Genomic DNA, 20,112 nt, shown 5'->3' with positions numbered 1-20,112 from the left:
TTGTAGCTTCTGAGAGCGAGCCGTAAATCATTACACCGGCCCAGACAGAAACTAGAATGCGCGCATGTGTGTGTGTGCGCCTGAACAGTGAGCATTTAACACGATTGTGTTTTATTGAAATCGTCACATGCGAAAGCTGTTCTTATGCGTGTTTGCTAAGTGCTGTTTGGGGGTTTTGGCTCTCGACATTACCCTGATCTTGATCTCTCGGTGTGAGGAACTCTTCTAAGATGCTGATGCAACCATTTGAGCAGATGCACACAAACACACCTGTTTGTGGACAAATGCATTAAACTTACTTCCAGGGTTCTCTCCGATGCTGCTGTTCTTGCCGTTCCAGTACCAGAGAAGAAGTGTGGCGTCTCTGGAGCCAGAGAGCACGTAGCAGTCTCCGCCGATGTACGATTCGGAGCGGGCCAGACAGGTGACAACATCAAGGTGGCCAAACACAATCTGGGTCAGTTTACCTGAAAACAAACATCACATTTTTTGTTTCTTACATCTTCTATTCATGATCTTAACCTGTTGTCAGATATTCATTTTAAGGATGTTTCTTAAGTCTCCAAAATTCTGATTTTACAATCCTTGTGGGGACATTTGGTCCCAATAATATAGGAAATACAAGTCGGATAAACACATAAAGGGAAACCACTCAATCGGCATCCCATATCTCACTGCACTATCAATATTTGGTCTTGAAGTGCTGCATGCACATGCTAAATCTGTTTGTTGAAAAAAAAATGTGTCTATGTATACATCAATCCATTCATCCAAAGCGTATGAGCGTGGTGTGAATCTATTGAAATTCGAGTTACGCTTCTGTGACTTGCATTCGGAGCCTCATCCTCTCCTGAGATGCTGCTATCTGAGCCCTGGAGCGATAGAGTTGTAATGCAGTCTGTGGGCTCATTTGTGACTTTTGACCCTTTCTTCTGCGTTTCCCCGGACACAGAGACGGTGGAGGGGTCATCGAGGTTACCTGTATCAGTGGAGTAGACGCGGAAGCTCTGGTCCCAGAAACCACACAGCAGGATGAAGCGGTTGTCAGCCGTGATGACGAAACACTGAGCATTTATCTGGATACTCTGATCTAACAGATCGAAAATCTGCCTCCTGTGAATGCCCACATTATTGGCTGTGAAGACAAAAATACAATGAGAAACTGATGTAATGAAATAAACCAGTGTATTTAAAACTGACAAAGAAAAAAAACTGATGGAAATAAAGACTGTTCAAACAAGAAAAATGGCGATGAGGAGATAGACGAGGATTAACATTAGCAGAGGGGGGTATTGGTGCAAAAAGAAATAGCCTTGGCCCTAAAGGTCTATTTCAATGTCTGGAGAGTGAATAACTGACAGCCTCTTAAGGGATTACAAAGATGTTAAACCATTACCATGAGAAAATATGACATTTGTTATTAATACTGTTGGTGAGCATGTGTGATTTGTGAACGAATACATAAAATAGCAGAAGATGAAACGTGTAAGGAGCATTCCCACTGAAAACCAGCTGCTTTTGCTACAAGAACAAAAACTGAAATAATCATGAAAATGATAACGGCAAAACGCTGTAAATGACGCTTTTTTGAACACGCATGATAGTGTACAGATATCAGGTGTGTGAGGCCAAGACACACTCATGACACACAACAGCGATGCGTCTGTAGCTGACCAGAGCGGACAGATTATCAACAGCACAGTCATGCAGAATTTACTGTGTTTAAACATGGGAGCTGTGAGGAATGCAGCTCGTGTAAATACATACATCACATTTTGGAGCAAGAAAAGAAAATGAGCTATGAAAGATGCTCCCACACAAAGAGACCAAGAGAGATTCATGATTCTGATACAGCGCAAGCAACCTTTTCAAGTTCAAACATGGTAACACTGCTTTTCAATGGCCAGCTGCCTGTAAAACAGTGGGGTTTGCAAGTCTAATGCCGGGTTCACACCAAACGCCAACAATCGCGTTCCACGCTCTTTATTACTCGCAGGAAACGTTAGTTATTCTCGCGTGAGTGACAAATATCCGGCAAACGCGCCGGATTTGAATCATTCGCATTGCAAGTTCGCGTCTATTCGGGTCTTTGCATTGACTTGCTTTATTCATATTTGGTGTGAACACAGCATAAGATCTCTAGTGCAAATGTTCCATTGCAAGTTATAACCATAACAATTTGAACTATTTGATATAGACTGGTGGAACATTTTGCTGTAATGAAACCATGCCATTGAGCTGGTAAAGGCTCGACAAGTTTGTGCAAATGGAATGATAGCCTCATTATGTAATGGATTTGATTCCAGAGGAATGCAAAGGTCGCTACGTTTAAACGTTCCGTAACGAGAGAAATTTCAGAGAGGCTTCATCCATATGTTATCACACATTCTTTTCTCTTCCTCATCAACAGGTCGAGGGATGAGAGGACGACATATTGTCCTGACAGCGCGTGCCACGCGGCTTCAATCAGACATTATTACACCATTCATATTCATTCAGTCTGACAGGACAGAGAGAGAGAGAGCTGATGATGTACAGGCTAAGCCACAGCTCATTGCTTTCCAATTTGCATGCAAATGCTGAGCTCGAGCTGAATGGCGGCTGGGTGAAAAACAGCACTCATCTCCTCCCAAGGGCTGGGCCCTCACAATTACAACAGCCAATCACAAATCACTCAACGGACGATTGACAAGCTACACACCTATCAGAGGATCAATCTCCACCGGTAACTGGTACTGCTGGTCCTGGACAGAGCCTTGGTGACCTGAGAGAAATGCAAAGAGTAAATGAAATATGGATTTAATACAGTGAACCGTCAGCATGTTTATTTATAGAGGCCACTGTACAGAATTACCACAGCAGAGTAATAACAATAAACAATGACAAAGAAGCAGCTCATCTGTTCTGTATTAGATGAATTCTTCTGTGTATCAATGTAGCGCGTTGGGAAGTTGCATGGCAACTGCAAAAGCCTACAATTAAAATAATGTACCTTAGCGCTAACTATATTACAATATAACCACATTACTTGACGGAACAACTGTGTATTGCCATATGTATTAATAATAAATGTATGTTTATTAAATATGTGTGTCTTTTGTGATTTATGTTCTTTCCATTGTTTAATGAAAGCATACAGTACATGCACAGTATATGCACTAATAATGTGACTACACTAATCCTGTCATTGAATGATGTTTTATAAACCCGCAATGACATAAACTGTGAGTGTTTTTTTCATCAATGAAAGGCGCCTTCCCCCAAAAATAACAATTCTGTCATCATTTAGTCATGTGATATTTCGAGATTTCCCAGTGATTTGTGTCCATACAATGGAAGTCAATGGGAGCCAACGTGGTTCGGTTACCTGTTCTTCAAAATATCTACCTTTGTGTTCTGCAGAAGAAAGAAAGTCATGCAGGTTTGAAATGACAAGATGGTGGGTAAATGAGGACAGCATTTTCATTTTTGCGGGAACTATCCATTTGTATATAAGCTGATGGTAGCTATTAGCATTTTATTGTAAATATCTTCTGTATTCTTTAAAGAAAACAGAAAATGTTCCAAGCCGAGTGTCATTCAATGCAAATATCCGAGCAGATTTGATCAAATACAACACCTGAGAAATATCCTCCCTCTGCCTAGTGAACGGCTCTTAGCATCTATGGTTAGACTGATCTTAAATAAATAAAGAAGGCTGATAAATGGAGGTAGACAGGAAGTTGAACGCAAGGCAGAGGAAATGTCACATTTGATCCAATTCAAGCAGGGATATCGATGTCTAAGAATCCACAACCAGGGTTGAGGGGGATTAAGCTCGCAATCACTGAGGTTTAGATGACAGAATGTGTGGAAACAAATATAAGGACTAAAGGTAAACAACAATACTAGCTTGTAAACTTAACATGGTAACTGATCAAATCATCAAGAACAGACGATATTGATTATTGCTCCAATGGATATTGGTCACACTGTCCAATCTCTCTTACCAGTGAGGCCGTGCCACTTGTTTACAGCGAAGAGGCGGTTGCCGGTGACTGTAATGACGGACGGGTTTGTGAGGCCTGGCTGCGTGTTGGCGGCCACATGTGTGACAGGCGAGTTAGATGGAAACTTCAGCACCATGATGACGTCCTGCTGCATCTGCTCTGTGAACATCAGTGGGGTCTGCAGAAGGAGATACTGTTGAGTCCATGAGGAACCGTCAGCAGGGAGCGAGGAAACGCAGAGGAAAAGAGAGTAATGGTGGGAGGAAAAGAGGGAGAGAGAAGAGAAGCGGGAAGAGGAAATTAGGCAGCGAAAGAAAGAAGAGTGCGGAAAAATCGAAAAGCTGAAACAAAAGCTGGAGGTAACAGGGTGAGTATTGTTCGATGCGATATCTATTGCAGCATGCTGTAACTGGATGGTGAAGAGAAATGTGCAAAACAGACTCTTTTGTCAAGATTCCTTATACTGTACGTAGCTATGTCTCTAAACAACCCGAGAAATACAACTGTCAGCATAACTTTATATCAAAAGATGGATGTAAAGATACAATAGAGTGAGCAATTTTGTGAGAAGCAGAGCTGAACCAGCAGCAATCGTTTCAGTGCCAAGTCTATGCGCTATCCTACATATTTGGCCCAAATCCATATAACTATATATCGATATATACGATAAATCTATATAATAAAGTGGTTGGTTTAAGACAATAAACAAAAGAACATGATAACCCAATAACCTATAGGGTTTGTAATTATGCATGTTTGATCTCAAAGCATTTAAAAGTGCCACATAGACATTTAAACAACATTAAAAACTAGATTTTCATCACAGGGGGTTTATTTGTCAAATTTTGAAGTTCAAGTTGGAAAAGAAGCGAGTTGGAGAGAACAGGGAGACATCAAAACAGCTAAACTAGTCCCCATAAACCTACAACTATCAGAGTATGGAGAGATTTATAAATGTTTAATCCGGGCAAGTTTTGATACTTCTGTGAAAGAATCCAAGCGTTCCTTTAGGCTGCCACAGACAATTCTAAAAACCATTAGTAACATAATTAGCTTTCCTGCATTTCAGTCAATGAATCGGCAGATGAAGAGAAGCTAAAGAATGCAAACACACGCATGCCCGCACGCACGCACACAGCTGTCTGATTACTCGGCAGCAAAGTCATCCAACCATCAAGTTGACTTCCTCACTGAGGCAGGGCTATGTTTGTAAAGGCAAGAGATCAGAGGTGTGGAGCTGCACTGTCACTCCGTAACGGTGATCTGATTGGACGCTGTTTTTAATAACATTCATAAATGCATGGATTAATCACATTAAAGAAAACGGTCTACCTCAGAACAGAACAATAGAAACAGAACAGCTATTTACACTCATACCTGTTGTACATATCTTAGTATGAAACATCACCATTAAAGTCCACTTTAATCCAATCTAACTGGTGTCTTATGTCTGTTATGTCTAATCCTGACGTGTGCGTGTGGTTTTAAGACACTGTATGGCGACACAGGGCTAATTGGTGTGCCTGCAGTAAATTAGACAGACAGCTAGTGCCTCTTAAACAGTGTTCAGCCCGTGAGTGCCATTAAACAGAGGACCTACTCTTATTAACCTTCCAGAGACATGCAGGAGGGACAGAGAAAGAGAAAAGCATGGAGTGTATGAACCAGACACAAGATCTTATTTGATGGTACTTTCAAAGAAATGATCAGATCATCTGTTTTAAAATGTTGCTTTTGTTTTTAGGTAAAGTGTATATCACAAGAAATATAGCCTATATTGATTTATATGTCAAATAGATCAGATAGAAAAAGAAATAGAAGCTAAACCATTGACATTTAGACAGTAGATTACTACCACTTCTGATAACGTTCTAAATAACGTTGGGAAAATGTTTTTTCAGTGTTTGAAAATCTCATTGGTTGACTACATGTCTCTGCATATTCAAAATGAGGTACTGTAAAACATTACATATTAGATTTAATTTTCGAGAATTCATTAATTTCCATGACTCGTCCAGGCCGAAAACTAAAAACGTTCATATTTTCCACAACCATGGGAACTTCTGGAAGAGAGAGAGAGAGAGAGAGAGCAAGTGTACAACCCACAATACCCCAATCAATGCCGTCTTTTTTGTTTATCTGTCATCATGACATCTGCTATAGAAACAGAAAAAACACACTGTGGATTGTGGGATTATTAAGACTTAAATCTGGCCGATAACTAGGTATCTGAGGTGGCATTATAATAAGGACCGTTTGGAACAGTCCTCAAATCGGGCAACTGCGATGCATATAAATGTTGCCCCCGTAGGGAGGTCACAACGTTTTGTGTCAAAGCATATAAGTATATCTGCATGCAGGCATTTAGAGAGTGTGTGAGTCTGTTTCTGCGCAGATCTCAGGCAGGGCCTGTCATCGCCGCAGAAACACACAGCTAATGGGGGTTTCTAGGCCATCACCCACAGCATCTCAGTTTCTAGACTTAAGACCCCATCACCCCCGAGCTCTCAGCTCAACCACACGACTCAGTTCTGGGACCCTTTCTCACGCTCAGGGCTCGATGAGAGAGGACAGAAGAAGAGCTGGAGGACGGGAGTTAAGGTACAAGTACAGCAGAAATTTTACAGACATATCTATCAGAAGGTGTGCATGCATACTAGATTGCTGCTTCAGCACCTTTGTTTCTATGTAAATTTGTGTTTTAATGATGTTAACTTCAAATTCATTGGGAAAAGGTGAATTTTATACCAATGTCATAGTTCCAAAATCAATTCTAAAACTTTCAGGATTCGCATTCTGCCAAATATTCAGATCAGTGGTCAACCAATGCAGATTTTTCAACGACATCTTCCCATTTTGCTCCCTCAATCCGGAATTTGTGGCTACATTCACTCACATTTTCCCCACATTTCCTATGTAATTAGATTATTAGATGACTTTGGTTGCAGCGTCTGTGGTTCAGAAACACTGTGTGACGTGGAACACACTCGGATCATAACGGTTGTCTGTGATTAGACAGTGATGCAGTGTTTGTGTGTTACTCACCACCTGCATGGCAGAGCTGCGTGGGGGGTGGGGCTCGATTAACAGCTGGCACGGCGTCTGTCCGAAACTTCTGATTTGAGACTCCACTGCCTGAGAGAAAGAGAGTGAGGGTTATGGGGCTTTGGTGGCACTAATGAAGAGATATTGAACTATAAATGTCACCTTAAGACAGTGGCTAACCTGCCCTGGACTATATCAACTAATACACACTCAAAGTAATGCGTGCGTGAGAGAGAGAGAGAGAGAGAGAGAGAGAGAGAGAGAGAGAGAGAGAGGGAGAGGGAGAGGGGTGGAAATAATGATAATATTAATGTTAAAGAGTTCAAATCTAACTGTATTTATATTTTTGTGAATAGACCGTTTGTTTAAGAACTGGTTTTAAATAAAATTCTGTCTTGTTATTTCAAACCTGTCTTTCTTCCGCAGAACACAAAAGAAGATATTTTGAAGAATGTTGTTCACTTGCATTGGTTTAATGTCTATACAATAGAAGTGAATGAGGGCCAGTGCTGTTCGGTTACCAACTTTCTTCAAAATATCTTCTTTTGTGTTCTGCAGAAGAAAGAAAGTCATGCATTAAGCAAGACAATCTGTTATTGATGTATGCAGAACATTTTATTCATTCATTTAAAGTGCAATACTAGATTGGTCTACTTATTGTAAGCTTATTGTTAACATGAGGATGAATCCCTCTGTTCTCATGATTTAAGCAGCCAATAATGTACCACCTAATAAAAAATTTAATGGTCATCAAATTTTATGGTCATCAAACGTTGTATTGGGTTTTTATTTCTACATTATTCATTGTATTTCGCATTGTTTCTTCACTCCACAGCACCTAAAGAGACCTGTGAAACAATATTGATTGAGAATCGGCATGTACTGCATTAATAAATTAATTTTGCACACAAGTATTTACATTGTGTACATTTAGGAGAGAGAAAGATGACCTCAACTATGAAAAAAGAGCAGAGTTCTCACATCCTATACATGTGGTTTTGCCTTTGAGTGCAAGTATTTCTCTATCCCACAATCCAGTGCGGTCATGTACAGCTGTGTGTGATGTGCGTTAGATCAGTGTGAATATCAGATGGGATTTCCATGATTCAAGAGAGAAACCAGGCTGATCCCACGCTAGAGAGAGAGAGTGCCATGGCAGAAACATCCCAGCTCTCGTCTGACTGCTCTGGCCGGATTCATGAAAGCAAGTGAGGAGACTTTCTCTCTCATTGTATTTCTTCAATCTTCCGCCTCTTTCTTTTTTGCCCATCAATCCTTTCCGTATGTTTGTAGCTCTTATTCTGCTCTTTATCTCTCCTTCTCTTTTCTCATCCCTCTCTCCCGCTTTGATCTGATTCAGCCCACTCCGCTGGTAACAATAGACTCCACCGCACAAACTCTTCTTTATATAGTGTAAATCCACTAGTGATCTCATTAGAGCCATTGATGGAACACAGATGACAGACTACTGTGTCTGGAAATACCATTCTAAAGAAATGAGGTTCAGAAGAGGCCACGCAAGGGAAGACACCCCGTTTCAATTATATGATTGGTTGATTTCTACTCAAAAGCAAATTTGACACTATGTGTGGCATCAATTCTTTAATTCTCTGCCGAATTCTTTGGTGTTTTTGCGAAACCGCGTTACGTCACCTATTAAGTATGAAATGTGTTTCTTTCAGGGCAATTCTCTTTGAAGCAACAGTGTCCTCTTGAATGAGGCATTTGCCTCTGTAATGCATGAGGCCTTTGCCTCCACAAATCGACAAGAATTTGACCACTAAAAGCCTTATTAATGCAACATGAGCAGAACGAGTTTGTGCAAATCATACATAAAACCTTGCACTGTATACATCCCACAACGCAGCATATGTAAAAGCGCTCAAATAAAAGCGAAATTATTTAAATATCTAACCATTTTTACATTAATAGTTGTTTTTAATAAAATTACGATACAATTTCTGAACAAATAATGCAAAAATAAAAACTACTACTAAACGTGTACAACATTTTGAATAAATAAAATCAATGGTGCCGTCTAAACAGATCCCAATGTGTCGCGTTGTTTTCAATGTCAGACATTTTTAAGTTTAAAGCTCAAATTGAACTAAAACTTATAAGCTAACAATAAGTAGACCAATCTAGTTTTACACTTTAAATGAATGAATAAAATGTTCCCATACTTCAAAAACAGATTGTCTTGCTTAATGCATTGCTATTCACAGGGCACAAATGCAATTCAGCAGTGCAGCGTTTGGGTTGGTGTCAAAGACAGGATGAAGGTCGAGGTTGTTAGTTTATGACGTTTCGTTTAGGCTAATATGTTGATGCGTCTTGTCCGGGCACCTGACCCATCTTCATTAAATCCTCTACTGACATTTACTAGCACATTAGAGCAATGCAGCAGTGCTCAGGTCAGAGCATCCGGCCAATGAGAAGAGAAGCTTATATGGGTGCTAGCCATACTAGAGGGGCCAATCTCTTTAGGATCACTAGTGCGGATCTGATGAGGTCTCTTTATATTCTACACATTTAAATGATGGAAATACCCCGTATGTATGCACACACATGCAGAGACGCACTCGGTCACGCTACACAAGTCACCTGATTTACTCTAACCCTTGACAAGGCAATTTAGCTGTACAACAAGCTGTGACCAAATGTTCTTATTTTGCATAATGGGGTCTCCATAAATACATAGAAGAGACTGGGGAAGGGTTGCTCTCTTAATGTAAGAATTTCAAAGGTCAGATTAGTCTCAGACTTCAGTAAAAGTGCTGCTTGATTGGAGGAACGAGGACTGCGAATGTGTGCTTGTTTGTCTTTTTATTTCACTTGTAAAGGGACCGTTATGTGTCTGTCATGTTCTTTTTTGTGGTGAAAGGGCAAAGACAGGAAGTAATCATCGTCTGAGTAAACATGGCCCGGTCTCCTGAGTGACCCTAATCTGCCGTGAGACGTTCCACACGTGCACCCAGGACTCAACATACATTGAGACGCAATTACACACGCACAGTCTGCCATCAGAAAACTCAGCTGTCCTCTCTGTCTGACAAATCCCAGTCTTGCAAAACCTGGTCTGCATGTTGAAAAACCAGAACCTAGCAGTTGGTTTACCCACAAAGGCCATCTGAGAAAACCCAGATCTGATGCCCTACCTGCTGCTTCCAGACAAACATACACACTCACTGCTTTAAGAGCCATAGCAACAACTCACTGATTGTTTATTTATCTTATTTAGTTCTTCAAACTAGGGGACGGAGTGGGGCACTAGGATTCCAATGACTAGGGTCAAATGAAAAAATGCTGGACTGATCTATAACAAATCTATGTTTATATCTATCTTCATTTATAGAAAACCATGCATTATTGTCAGTTTTGTAGCATGACAAAAATTATTTATAAAACATTTATATCCATATTATTACATAAAGTAAACATTAAACACTTGCTCAAAAAGACTAAATATGGTGCAAAACATTCCATAAAAATACTTTTATTTGATCACCAAATCATTGGAAAGTGGGAATGCAGCACTGGGCCAACAGGACATGTGACAGTTCTATCATCTGTCCGAAACTCTGTCACACCGGCCCAGGGCCATGGTTAATGTTGTCAGTCCTGTTCCGATGTGTGTTCTCTCTTACTCACTTCTTATGCATTAGATCCTTTAAAAGCTTTTTCCAAGCGTGTTTATTACAGTGTGATAGCAGACGCGGTCGTGTGAATTTATCGATCTCCTAATGGCCTGTGGATGGCAGAGTGGCAGTCAGGCGTTAAGAATCCCATTTAACCCCTGCTTATTAAACAGGAAGTGTACAGGGTAATAGGCTGAACTGGAGAAAGATGACTGGGGCAGATAGGCAATGAATCTGCATCAGAAAGAGGGATGAAGAGAGAGATAGAGGGAAGGAAGGAAAGAGCTATAAAGAGATAGCAGGATCACTTAGATGGGAGTAAGGTGAGTCGTTAATCAGCCTCAGTCATGGAGCATGAAGGGCAGGAAGCCTGGAGCCACCCGGACACGAGCCTGCTACCCCAGTGCACACATTCCCCTCGGCCATTCACACTCAGACAACAGCTACACTGCTTACCAAATCAATGCGAATGTGTGACCTCTACAGCATGGATGCAGAACTTAAAGCATCAGAACACCTAAATTATCCGCCACTTTTTGTACGCGTGGTCCCAAAATGTTGAAGTCGAAAAACGACATACATTCATCATAATTGTAATACAAACGCCTCCAATTGGTCAATAAACATCTTCTAAACTGAAAACATATTTAGCTCAACTGAAAAACAGGAGAGCTGTTTTAGGATTTCACATATTTTTAAATTTAGAACTTTTTAACTTTTAGTTTCTCTTAATATGAACAAAATACAAATAGATTTCTTACATACACACCTATCATTTTGCTTCAGACAGATATTGGAATCATGGATTCAGTAAAGAACCATTTGAAATTTTTGACTACCAACCAAAAGAATAATGGACATCAGACCACCATGCCAGGCTCAGTAACACCAACATCCTGCTCGCCCGGGATGATGTAAAGCAGATCGTTTTGAATAGTAAGTCTTCTTTACACAAGCAATATTTGCAATGAGCTTTGTAAGTAGTCTAAAGTAAGTAGTCTGATGTGTCTGTAAGAATCCTAATGAATTTAATGATGGTTTAACATTTCTATAAGGGGCTCCAGAGTCAGGCTGCGACTAAATGATATTTGCTGGCTGTGGAAATCAGCGGAAGGGGCTCATTATACAACTATACAATATAAATAACGCATTCTCTGCGCAACCAAAACAGCGTTTTTAACGCAATCATATGGCAAGACAGCGGCGCAAAAGGCTGAGCCTTAGACATTGCTATAGATGGCTTTTCGCAAGTTTTTAAACGCTTTTGGAATCACAATAACGTATTTTGCGGCGCAAATACGGTTTAAAACGGCATCAAAAATATATATATATCTGAAAATATATATCGGTTATAAACGTGTTTAATCTATAGGGTAATTGTGACTCCATTGGCTTGCCATACGTCATTGACAAGTTAACACACACACAACGTGATCGCATTACTATGAGTCACTGTTTGCTGTTATGGATTTCTTGAGCGATTTGATATACGAGACCGATAAAACGAAACTAGCCGCGGAGGATTTCAGGAAACGTAATTTATCTGTGGATTACTTGAGACAGCACTGGATCACTTAAAATCCGTTCACAGCAAGAACGTATTATCACGTGAATGCTTTTGTTAAGTTTTATTTTAAGTTATATTTAAATGTGTTGTGTAAACATGAGGAAAAGTGTCCTTAATACACAATACAATCATCGTAAGAACATAACACAAGGCCTTTCGTTTTGCTTTAATGTGTTGCACTGTAAACAATTAAATATATACTTTTTGACCAGCACGATTTCTGTTGGTTCAAATTAATTCAGATTAAAGTCTCTCTATTTATAACCAATCAATGACAAATCTTCTCTGTAGGCTCTGCCTCTTTTTAAATCAGCAGAACCAAATCTGCTGCCATCAAGTAACTTATTTGTCAGTATCAGTAATACAGTTATTTAGTGGAAAATTTGGAATAATTGCATTGCAGGCTGATATAAGATAGCTGCCAGTTAGTAAGCTACCTGTGATTACCTTTATCTAAACTCGGCTGTTCTTCTACATGCCAGCTCACAGCCAGGAAAAGATGAATAGTAAATGAGTGTGGGAGAGAAAGAGGGACGGGAGGGAAAGAAAGAGTGGAAAAAAGATTCCTATTACACCTGTGGCATATCTTTAGGCCTCGCAGACGAAAAACAGCTAAACAAATGTTTTACCAAGTGTCTCGGAAGCTCAGACATTTATAAAATGCGTTATGTTGGACCTCAGGTAAAAAGTATACTTGTGAAAGAGCTCGTGAGAGAATGTTCCTCTGTTCCAAAACAAGTGAGGTAGGTAGTAATTTCAAGTATCTTATGTTTTTTGAGTGCAAAAGTTGTCCATTAAGGTGGGCATCTTAAATTTGCTGCTTTTTAAGATATGTCATTCAAAGGCAACTTTCAGGAATAAGGCAATGCCAGTGCATGACTGTTAGGATGCTGGCTTAGGTAGGCCACTAGGCTTCATAACAGAGCTCTTGGATGAGATAAAGAGACAAACTTACCTCTCTGATCATGGGTTCAGATATGGAGCTGAGGTTGACTGCTCCTTCATAAGTCAGGTAATAGAAGACATTAAGAGCTCTGACGGCCTCAGGTCCTTGCTGCTTGTAGCCAAATATCAGATCAATCCACTGATGCAGCTGACAGGAAACAAACTCGCTCTCCAAAGCCTATGAGAAGGGACAACAGAGCAACCCAGTGTCATAGAGGCCTACGGACAATAGAAACAAAATAACAGCTGTGCGGAGATGCTCAGGTCAAATAAGCTAAGGAGCGAATACGGCACAACATCAGACAGATTGTGATAGATTTGTTATTTATAAAAAAATCACATTCCGTAAATTCACGCAGAGCTCCTCAGAGTACGTAACTAAGTAGCACGGGTAACGGAGTCTGTCAAAATGTGCTTTCAACAGTCACAAATGACATAATACACACAAATTACAAGCATATGCTTCCAGGACAGAACCGCTGGAGCAAAGCGGATCATCTTACACGAGCACGACGAGATATCTTTGCTCTTTTGTTTAGTCTCATCTCAAAGTGCCGTGGGGAGTCTGAGAGCGTTGTTTTTTCCCCGAGTTATGATTGTTCTTCGACTGTCATAACATTGGAACACAAGCTGTTTCTCTCTTCATTAGCCGCCAAAGGAGGGCCTCCGTTTATGACTGCTCATAAAAAACAGCAATTGTGTTAATTTGCTGGAAGCTGTGTGGGCACAAAGGACTCTAAACGAGCCCAAATGAGTATGAGAAGAGCCTTGATTGTCATTGCTGCCTTGTGTCACATTAATTTCAAGACAAACATTAGGCCCTGCACTTAAACTGCAATTTATATCATTTAAACGCTTACCGGAAGGGTCTTAGCATCACTCATTTAAATGTGAATTGGCTGACAGCTAATTCCGCTTAATTTGCATTCCAAGCTTTCTTAATTAGAACTTTAAATCAGAAGGGCAATGAGAGATGCCCTAAAACGTGACACTTGCAATATGACAACAAGCTTGACAGAGAACTGGATTGCGTCTTGTACAACGACAACTTCATGAGTGACAACAAGCGATACAGTACAAGCTAGCCACCCTGTGAAACCCAATGAGATACCTTTTGAATTTAGATGCTTAGATTATTTGCAGTAGAGCTCATGTAAGTGTACTCTGCAGACAAGCCGTTACAGGAAAGAGAGACCAAATGGAAACGTGATTTGCTTCGACACAAATCGAAGCAAAATCCCAAACAAAACTGAACAAATCAAATTAAACATTTGATTATTTTCTCTTCTCATGTTTTTACCATTCATATAAGTAATTCACGGTATAAATGACAACATTTAACAGAGCCACGCATCTATTTATCGACAACTATTCTATTAAAAAGGACCTGTTCCAATTTAAGCCTTAGTGGGGATTTTTCTAGTTTACTACGCGGATGGGTCGACCCCGCATTCTTCCACGACTTGTCTGTTTCTTAATGCAGGGCTGATGGGCATTTAATGTGGGCCGCCATCTTGTGTCAATCAGCGGGGGGAAACAAAGAGGAGGGGGCGATGTTATTGGACACTTACTCTCCAGAGGATTGCCTTTATGTTAATCAAGGTACTCTGAAATCAGGAATGAGATGGAACCCCTTCTCAGGGAGGCCTGACCTCATCAGGGATGCAGAGAGCGTTTGGTAGGGTGCTCCTGAGGCAGGCGTGTCACTCTGAACCCATGCTCTTTCATCAAAAGAGGAGGTGGAGATGTGTACAACATTGGATTCCTTTTTAAAAATGACTACACCACATATGTTAACCTTGAGGGCATGCGTGCATATTACAAAAGAAATGCAAGTAAAATGCCAGGTTAAGATGCCAGAAATGACAGAAGACTTACATCAAAAATATCAATGAATGCGTTACGTTGGCCAGTGCAGGTATTTACAGGCATTGTTTACTGAATACCTTTGTTCTGCTGAACACAAATAAAGATATTTGGAAGAACGTCAGTAACCACGCAGATCTCATCCTCCATTTACTGACATAGTAGGGAACATTTTTGGGTGAACAATCTCTTTAACAGACATGGACACAATGAACTCTGGTTGAGCTAAATAACAATTATTAGCTTATTTTGTTCCACAGAAATGTTTTACCAAATGGGTTTGGAACAACAAGAAGGTGAGCAAATAATGACAGAATTTTCATTTAATTCATGTATATGTACAATTAATGCCCTAGAGTATGTAAGATGCAGCTCATTAAGACACGCTCATATCTGGAGAACATTATTGATGTGCCAATTAGTAGAGGCAGTATGTCCCATCAAATCCACTGGGAATCATTAGCATTATGGAAATGTGTATTTGTGTGTGCTGGCGATCGTGGAGCGAGGTTCCAAGACTACACCAGAAAAGCGCTACCATTGTAAGTAGAACATTTACAAATGCAACAAAGCATAAAAACACAAAGCAACAACACAATGAGTTCTGCATTTGATCATGGCAAGAAATAAACATGAGCAAAATGGTTATGAAGCAAATTATGTCATTCAAGTGACATGTGAGATTCTGGTTTCTGAACTCATTATACTCATCTCATTTTTGGCGAAGCTAACGTGTTGTCGGCGAGCTAAGCAGACTTGCGTAATGGTGCCGTCCAGCAATAGCTGGCAGACGTTAAGTTCAGTGACATGGGGGAGGTTGTCTGGGTCTGTTCTGTTCTCTCTCTCCACAGGAACCTCAATCTGGGAGATTGTCTGAAAATCATGGGAACGTAATTTCTAAAAGCTCAAAATTTCACTCTGTTATTATAGAGATCCTTCATTCTTTCCCCTTACTTTTATGATTATGACTAGATTTCCAGGCAGCGAGAATACCTGCAGTACTGTAGGACACTAATGATACTTTCAAACATGTCTTTTTACGAGACAAGATCTCTCTTTATGGCTTTCATTGACCATTTCCCTGTCTTTAGCAGCCCTTTAAAAACATTTTAAGGACTTAGGGGTAACCTGTCTGTGGCCATGTTAAAATGCCACATAACAAATCAATCTGGCTGTTTTGCATTTGAATGCGTGGCTGTCGAGAGCTGCAGAGTGAGATGGTGAACACTTGGCAGGAGGGAATATTTGATTGGCAGCTGGACTGTTCAGTATTGATTAAAAGAGATTGTGGTGGCAGTCATCGCCGATGTGGTCTATGTACGACAAGTCAACATTGAGACTGTGACACAATGACATAGAAAACAAATAAAGTACATGGATCTGTTGAACACAAGATGAGCCTATAGAGGCTTTGGTAACAGGTGGGAAAACTGCACAGGGGTACAGAGAAAAGTGCAAACCTTCTTGATCTTATCTATGGCACAGAGATGAATTGGTTCAGAAGGAAAAGATCATTCTAAAGCCAAGTGTTACATGCTTCTTGGAAATACTCAATTCGGAGGGGCTAGTCTCAGGATTCTGTGCTCAATATATAAAAACATTATTTTTATATTCAGACTATCAGGTGATGGTACGTCATTTTGTATTTTGTCTTCTGATGTCATCATAAATGATAACAGCTTTGCTAACTTCAAACTATAATTTTACCCTTTGTACTTAAAATTACAATATACAAAATTTCACAAGCAAATCTTGGGGAGTCAAAGATCAGCCTGTAATCAGAGGTAGCAGAGCAGCCCCCATCCCAGAATGCATCTGGCTGAGGTTCAGTAGAGAGAATTGTTTGGATAGCTGTTCAGGAGTGGCAGGGCCTCTCGAATGACTGTGATACACTCCTGTTTGAGCGTAAGACGAACATATGTGCGTGAGAGTGCATGTCCACATCACACAAAGAATGATTAGAATAGATGGCCGTGCTAATTAACTTCTACTCTGAGCTCCTTAAGTCTATAGAGAGTGACTGATCAGGTAATGATGTATTCCTCCACTGAGGGCGAGTGTGTAGGAGACCTTGTGTGTGTGTGGTTCAAGTTCTCATGTTTATCTGGACAATTTGTGTGCAAAGGAACTCAGTTTAGCAGATATTATAGTATTTCCCAACTATATATACCCATATTAAATGACTAACGAACGTATAATACATATATCATATATATATCCACATTTCCTTGCATCGTTTGTATTTAGCAAATTATATATTTTTATAGCACATTTGTACAAACAATATACTGTCTGTTGTCCTTTTGTCGAATATTGTTATTTTTGCCACGTGTTGTTTAATACACACTCATTTTGACTATTTTGTGTCTTGTCACTTTATATCCTGTCTGTGCACTGGAATCCCTTGTGTGTGTAAAGCACACTTGGCAATAAAACTCTTTCTGATTTGCGATTAGATTTTTTTGCAATAATCTGGCAAGAAATGTAAAAAACTGTAATTCGTAAATTGGCAAAGAATGGACATAAACTACAGGGATTTAACTGATGAAAAATCTAGTAATAAGATGCTATAACTTTAAACAAGCTGAAGATGTTTAACTTATTTTGATGAGTTAAAGTAATGTAAATCAAAATTTGATCCAAATTTTTTCAATTTAAGTTTTTGAACAAAAATGTCCATCTGGATGCATGTTCAAAGATGCAATATTTCAGAGGTTTTACCATCCAAGGTTTCAAAAAGCTAAAGCACAGGAAGCTTACAACGTGCTTGTTAAATCAATATTAACTTCGAAGCATGTCTACATTAAATGCTTAGCTATTGTCTTTGGCTTCACATTGGTCATCATGAACCATCTACACAAAAAAAAGAGAGCAGAGCTTCAAGTAGCTGTACTGTATAGTGACCTTTCCTGTTTCCAGAGGATCATAACCTTAGAAAAGCCCAGGCCAATATCACTCATGAGATCTTTATCCGTCTATTACAGCTGGGGTACATTTAAGGTGACCCTGAGAACTCCCAGAAGTTTAGCAGGAGAGTCATATGAAGGAGCAGTAAATTAAGATGCTCTGCTGTTGGTGTGAATGTTGATATCTGGGGTCACTGATTTCCATGATGGATGTCCTAAACTTGTCGTCCTTGTCAGAGGTTAGTTTGAAAAGCAGACGGGGTGAGAGAGTGATTGTGTGTGTGCGAGCGAGCGAGCGAGAGAGGCCATTGACTTGCACCCATGCTGAAAATTAATTTCTCCATGTATTCACAGTGCATGCTTCAATGAATGCCTGTGGAGGAGAGATCCAAGGCTATTTCTACCGTCTTTCCTATTTTATCCTGTCCCGCAATGGTAAACAAGCATGTGCACGTGTGCATCAACAGGCTGCTGTTTTACACAGCAAATTCCCATGTGTGTATCAGCTGCAGTGGTTTACTGTATTTCTCAGGCTCCACTCTACTCCTTATTTCATGACATCACAGAGGTGGAGAGGTCATCGTGAAGCAGCTCATGACAACACTAGTGGATGCTGTGCAGACATACTGTATGTACTCCATTTCATATCCAAAGTTGAAATAGAAATAAACATGCGGATGTGTGTTCACAAAGCCAAATCGTCTTTTAAAGATGAATTCTTGTAAACAACAAGTAATCTTTAATTTTCCAGTCTTAATCTTTAAAGCTTCTGTGTAGTGTCTGTGCATTTATCAGCATATATATTTTAATATAGGTTCAATATTTCAAAAGGTTCAACAGCAGGGGTGTGACGAGACACTTATCCCACGAGACTGGGTTCATGAGAACGAGATTTTAAGACTTTTTTAAAGAAATCCTCACTGTTGAAATATATATTTTATACGCGATTAAAATGCTCGCAAATTCAAGCCCAACACCACATCATGCCAATAGCGTGAGGATATTGTGTTCACGCGAGACGCGTCAGATCTCGTGCCACGAGATCTCATCACACCCCTCTTCAATAGGTTTCCTAAACATTTCCCCCAGTAACCCAGACCACTGGTTGACCCAATGTTGCTAAGGGTGTTTAACTCAAACAAACAAAGCAATATTACAATGCCAGTTTTTACACTTAAATGGGAAATCAACCAACAAATAGGAATAGAAAAATCTATTTTAACATTGGAAAAACAAGCTCACTACGGCCCAAATGTCAAAGCTAATGTATCAGACTCCATAACTCTGTAAAGGATTTTCACACAGTGTGGTGTAAAAGTGCAGTCCATGCCAGCGGTTCTCAATTCATAGCCACCTGACCAAGTGTGGTCAGCCTTCCATAAGCTGTGCCGTCCAAAGATAACATTTCATTTTCCCTCCAATTCAACAAATAAAAAATGATTAAACTTGCATGCTAAATTAACCTGTGCCGGTCATGAAAAACCATTTAAGATTATTACATTAACTCCTTTTCCACTACTGAATGACGTGCGTGTCACACAAGAGTTGCTGCAACAGTCAGAAAGAAAAATAAATAAACTGGAACTTTTAAGATTTCGATCAACTTACATTAGCTGGATGTGTTAACGTACTTTGTGAGAAAATAGTTTTGTTTTACGCACGTGAATAGCTTTTCGTAAATGTAAATATATACTATGTGCACGTAAATTAGGTTTTATGCATGCGAAACTGTTTACTGTATCTTGTTCTACGCGTGAATAATTAATGAGACTAAAATCGCTCCATAGGCCAGAGCTGTTCAGTTACCAACTTTCTTCAAAATATTATATTCACATTGGGAATGGGCGATTCACATTCCGAGAGCCACACTGCATTCTCCTTTTTTTGGTAGTTTGAGCTCTCCTGGCGTCGGTCGTTGCTAGGCAACAATGGGCCATGGTGTATCTAGCCAATCATGAAGAGCTGTGTCGCCATCACACCTGGTGCAGCCGTTCCTGAGATGCTGCACCGGCTGAGCTTGCCGGCTCTTCTAGAAATGCTCTGGCAGTAATTTGATGGCAAACTTGAAAGTCATGTGCCCTCGGCGCCGGTTCAAGTCGGACAAAGTTTCTAACTGACATACCCTGCTTCAAGTCAGCCTCTGATAGGTCTGTGCA

The 20,112-nt window shown here is 40.1% G+C and overlaps 1 protein-coding gene across 1 annotated transcript in view; it reads right to left on the bottom strand.

Annotated features, from left to right (window-relative positions):
- The window catches only part of lrba (LPS-responsive vesicle trafficking, beach and anchor containing), a 193,011-nt gene that overhangs the window by 9,350 nt on the left and 163,549 nt on the right, over window positions 1-20,112 (bottom strand). Inside the window, exons 47-52 of the mRNA XM_079462381.1 lie at window positions 13,195-13,362; window positions 7,035-7,124; window positions 3,990-4,167; window positions 2,702-2,764; window positions 980-1,135; window positions 300-467 (exon numbers count right to left, since the gene is read on the bottom strand). Coding sequence (XP_079318507.1) covers window positions 300-467; window positions 980-1,135; window positions 2,702-2,764; window positions 3,990-4,167; window positions 7,035-7,124; window positions 13,195-13,362 — 823 coding nt within the window. The remainder of the gene's footprint in view (window positions 1-299; window positions 468-979; window positions 1,136-2,701; window positions 2,765-3,989; window positions 4,168-7,034; window positions 7,125-13,194; window positions 13,363-20,112) is intronic.

Source organism: Barbatula barbatula, assembly GCF_947034865.1.
Source record: "Barbatula barbatula genome assembly, chromosome: 8".
Classification (NCBI taxonomy): Eukaryota; Metazoa; Chordata; class Actinopteri; order Cypriniformes; family Nemacheilidae; genus Barbatula; species Barbatula barbatula.
The sequence above is the reverse complement of the archived record's forward strand: the minus strand, read 5'-3'. Positions and strand labels throughout refer to the sequence as shown.